Source organism: Ctenopharyngodon idella, chromosome 3, assembly GCF_019924925.1.
Source record: "Ctenopharyngodon idella isolate HZGC_01 chromosome 3, HZGC01, whole genome shotgun sequence".
NCBI classification, from domain to species: domain Eukaryota; kingdom Metazoa; phylum Chordata; class Actinopteri; order Cypriniformes; family Xenocyprididae; genus Ctenopharyngodon; species Ctenopharyngodon idella.
In genome coordinates, this window is record NC_067222.1 from 18,500,906 (window position 1) to 18,505,986 (window position 5,081).

Here is a 5,081-nt window from a genome sequence, read left to right on the forward strand (position 1 = left end):
ATCCCCACACACAGACCCTGATATATTGTAATATTAACCCTGTAAAGCCTACCGAATTATATTTGAGAATTTCTAAGGTCTTCTATCGTCTGAATTTTTAGCAAATAAAAACATCCACATTCAGCTCATGGTTCACAAATCTTTTTGCTGTGAAATCTTTACTGTTTTTATCAAGTAAACGTAAGAATAACTTTGACATTGCTAGTGATTTTTTTTATTTTTTTTTTTATATTGTGTCTAAAAGGTTCAATAAACTGTCCTGTTTCAAAACAGTAGATTTTTCTGACTCTTATTTCAGGCTTTAAAGGGTTAAAGTAGGCGTTCAATCCTCATAGTTGGAGCAGATGAAGTTGAGCACACGTGTTGGAGGAAGGCTGATCCAGCGCTGATCTCCCGCCGTCTGCATGGCTCCGACTCTCCGCTCGCGGCTGCAGTCTTTCGGACCGTTGTCGTTGTCCGCCACCCAGTTCTGATAACACACCACATCACCGTGAAGCCACAGCCACATGTTCATGGCGCAGAAGTGATGCAAACCCAGCCACACGGCCGGCGTCAAGGCATTTCTGGCCACGTTCATCACGCGCCGCTCGATCTGCTCGCTGAGAACCGACACCAGATCCACATGATGCTGTCTGCAGTATCTCATGGCTTCAGCCCAGCTCAGGTTCTGCTTGATGAGGGTGAACTGATCTGGAAGAGCCATTGACACAGATTTCACCATCTGATTCAATTCACAAGCCAACCATTCAGTTCTGATCTCAATTTGATATCGCTTACTTTGGATGTACTGTATCTTTCAATATTCCTTCTGATGTTCATTCATGTTTATTTGCTGCTGTAACTAGTAGTTAAGTGGAAAAACTGACAGAATTTGAAAGCTGAGACTTTGTTTCATATCAAAAGTCACAAAGCTTATTGTGTTTATTGGATGGCAGGAGCTACAATGATGTTTAGTGCAGTTTTGTTCATGTATCAACTGAAAACAGCATCTAAAAGATCGATTCCTGGGATTTAAGAATCTATTTCACTTCATCACAGTTGATATTTTTAACTGAGCCCTAAAAATAACGTTCTCTCTGAGGAAAGCGGGACATGGTTTAAAGGCTGCTGCAGACGGAGAATGAGTGCAGGAGTTGATGGTTAAGGGAAACGCCTCTCGTTAATGAAATCTAACAGGTGCTCTCATTTTGCAGTGAGTCAAGAGACAGGATAAAAACAGGGCTTTGAGAGAGGGAAGGCTGCCTGGGGAGTGTGCTATGCTGTCTCGTGCTGTGCCCAGAAGAAAGACTGGTGGTTTGAAACAGTTTTTTGTTTGAGTGATTGCTGAAAAGCTCTCGTGCTTCCTTTTTGCTTATGTTTATAAAGAAGTGTGGTGATAAAAGGACAAATTCTGTTGCACAGCTGCTCTCAGACCCTGCCTCCCTCATTTCCAGACCAGGAAGACAAAAGTTTGTCACACTCTCATTTTGCACATCTAAGACTGAAGCATGGACTCACCGTCATACTCACAGACGAATGGAAAAGATGAATTACAAGGCCAGTCCTCCCACTGTCCCCTTCTCTGTCCACCGATCACCATCACTGTGGCATCTTCAAGGGGTCCGTTGGGTTCACTGGGCACCCAGTTTCTAAACGATGAGGGACTCTTATCGGACCATTCCCATGGGTCTCTGAACAGACCGATCCAGGATGAATTCACTCTGCTGGTGTTCATGACCTGCTGAATCAGCTGATTCTCGTTCTGGTTCCTCACGCTGGTCAGATCCCTGTGATTCGCTCTGCAGTAGACCTGAGCGGATCTCCAGCTCATCGTCTGCAGCACAGGGATGAACCCTTTAATAGAGTCTGCATGTGAAGAGAAAATCAACAGTGTCACATTGTGCTGTAATGAAAACACCCTAATGTGGTGTTCTGGGTCAAAAATGACCCTCCTTTTAAATTGCTCATAAATCTTTTCTTTTGCTATATTATCACCAAATATTGGGTTCAATCTTTTTGTCATCTTCTTTTCTAACTGACTGATCATAGGCCTCATTGATCTGAGTTGATGCACTTCAGTGTTTGAGTGAAAAAAGTTAATTCAAGCTAATTTGACTCAAAAAACGGAGGTACATCAGCTCAGATCAATGAGGCCTATGATCAGTCAATTAGAAAACAAGTTGACAAAAAGATTGCTAGGCCTTCATTGAAAGAGAAAAGAAAGAGGCCTCAAAACCTGTGCTAATCGAAAGAAAAAACAAGAAAACAAAAAGACTGCATCCTAGTTAATAGAGAAACTATGGAAGCTCCTTTCCACCACGGTATAAAAATTTTAATTGCGACTTTTTATCTTACAATTTTCAGTATATATATCACAAATCTGAGTAAAAAATTGCAAGAAAAAAAACGCAATTACCTTTTTTATTCTGTGGCGAATACAGAATTGCAAGAAAAAAGGTAAAAATCAAAACATCAAACTTTCCTTCAATAACATTAATAGAGCAAAGTTAACTTGTCTTTAATAATGTTCTCAAAATGTTAGCACAAAAACATTATTTATACATCATTCATGGAACGTTTCAGTTAGATGTTCGTCTAATGTTTTTTAAATGTTACTGCTTGTTTCAGAACATTCAGAGAACATTCAAAAGTAACGTTCCCATAATGTTTGAAGAATAACCAAGAAAAAAGTTCTTAAACATTTAAAAAACTGGACACCAGAGAACATTCAGAAATAATATTTTGACATAACAGCGGTTCTGATCAAATAGCCAACTCGCTGTCAAAATAACGTTTTAGCCAATATGGCTTTCCAATACTGTCAGAAACGTTTCTGTTGAGTGTGAATCTCTCACCGTTGTAGCAGATGAAAACCCGTTGTGTTGTGCAGTCATCGATGCGCCACAGTCTGTCCTGGCTCACGTAAGCACAGTTCAGGCTGCTGTTGGTCTGATTCGGCGCCCAGTTGCGATACAGTGAATCATGTTTGGTGTAGAAGGCGGGATCGCCCAGAGACCACCTCCATTCACTGCTGAGGCTCTTCATCAGCCCGATCCAGAAGCCCCAATTACTACTTCCACTCGTGATCCTCAGCAGCTCGGTCACGTCTGCGCTGTTGCTGACGGTCGCCAGATCGGTGTAGTTCTGACGGCAGTATCGCTGAGCTTCGGTGCAGTTCATGGACCTCTCCACGAACACATACTGACGCCGAGCCGACGAGCTGAAGACAGCTGTGAAGAGCAAACCCTCATTTCAGTGTCTGTTCCAGACCACTTTTATCTTTGACATCAACACTCACTACCGTTCAAAAGCTTGAGGTCACATGAAACTGATACAAGGACGCGTTAAACTGATCAGAAGTGACAGTAAAGACATTCACAATATTACAGAAGGTTCTCTTTCAAATAAATGTTGTTCTTTTGAACTTTCTATTCATCAAAGAATCCTGAAAAATAAAATGTATGGAGGTTTCCACAAAAATATGAACTGTTTTCAACATTGATAATAATCAGAAATGTTTCTTGAGCATCAAATCATCATATTAGAATGATTTCTGAAGGATCATGTGACACTGAAGACTGGAGTAATGATGAGCTTTGATCACAGGAATAAATTACACTTTACTATATATTCACATAGAAAACAGCTGTTTTACATTGTAATAATATTTCACTGCTTTTACTGTATTTTTGGTCAAATAAATGCAGCCTTAGTGAGCAGAAGAGACTCTTTGACAAATCTCACTGACCTCAAACTTTCTAAGTGTACTTATAAAGAAACACACTGTACCTGAGAGCAGAAGCGTGATGAACACAGCGTCCAGGTCCATTTCTGAGGAGTTTGTGTCAGTCTGGATCTCTGTCAGATCTTTCTCTTTCTCTCTCTCTCTCTCTCACTCCACCCATCAAACACCACCCAATCACACATAAGACTGGCTTTATTCACTGCCTCCTCTATCTCTCATTTTATTCACTGTTTTATTCATTATGACAGACATCAAGACTAGATTAAAGCATCTGGACCTGATGGGATATTAAACAAAATGATCAAACAAACCAGCACTAGACTCCAATCAGACATAATGAAATGATTCAGTGCGGTTGTGAGTAGGGCTGGGTGATATGGCCTGAAAAAAATGATCACAATACAAATGTTCACATCAGTCGTTATCGATAATTATCACGATAAATGTCAAATCTTTATATCTACAGTAAATACATGGTAAATGATGGTGATTTGTAGACTGAAAAGCTTTCTGACTGTTTCATTGCGCACAGTGTTAGTCCTGTTTGTCAGCACGGTTTCATCTGGCTTTGAGTCAAGTCAAGTCACCTTTATTTATATAGTGCTTTTTACGATGCAGATTGTGTCAAAGCAGCTTTACAGTGAAAATAATTTGGCTGCACAGCAGCTCTGGAGAAAACAGTGATGTCATCATCCAGGGATGCGTTTCCCAAAGTGAACTATGGTCGCAAATTCCGTCGTTACCAATAGAGTTCAGTGGGACTTACGACCATAGCTGGCTAACGATGCTTTTGGGAAACACACCCCAGCTCAGTTCAGTTCGCATACAATGGTGTCAATGCAGGCAGATCAAAAACATTGTTGAATATCAAGTGTCCCCAACTAAGCAAGCCAGAGGCGACAGCAGCAAGGAGCCCATCAGGTGACAAAAATGGAGAAAAAAACCTTGGGAGAATCCAGGCTCAGTCACCGAGACATATGTGCTCTTCGCTGAATTCGAGCGCTTCTCACTGGATCTCACAGCGGTGTTCAGTGGTCACGTGACTGAGACAGATTAAACGTGTCCGCTCTAGTAACGCCGCTCTGCTGTTTGAACTTTGAGCCGAGCGGTAAATGGTCTGTGCGGCGCACCATAGAAATGAGTAGCGTTGGCTGTTACGCTTTTATCACATAAACATTATATTGTTTTATCCATTAGTGACAATTGTTCTACAATTAACATAGACTTACGATGCTTTTGGGAAACACAGCCCTGGTGTAATAAATATTATTTAATATTATTACCGCCACCCCGGAGGCTTTAGGGAGACTGTGCACGAGTCTGTTTACATGCACGCTCTTAACCCGATCATGTGTAT

General features: G+C 41.2%; 1 protein-coding gene across 1 annotated transcript; it reads right to left on the minus strand.

Moving 5' to 3' along the window:
* Positions 1-202: 202 nt before the first annotated feature.
* On the minus strand, positions 203-3,655 carry LOC127508172 (C-type mannose receptor 2-like). The gene is made up of 3 exons (XM_051885901.1): positions 2,835-3,655; positions 1,498-1,845; positions 203-690 (listed from the first exon to the last, which is right to left on the minus strand). The coding sequence occupies exons 1-3, from the start codon at positions 3,157-3,159 to the stop codon at positions 323-325; spliced, it is 1,041 nt and encodes a 346-aa protein (XP_051741861.1). The 5' UTR covers positions 3,160-3,655; the 3' UTR covers positions 203-322.
* Positions 3,656-5,081: the final 1,426 nt, after the last annotated feature.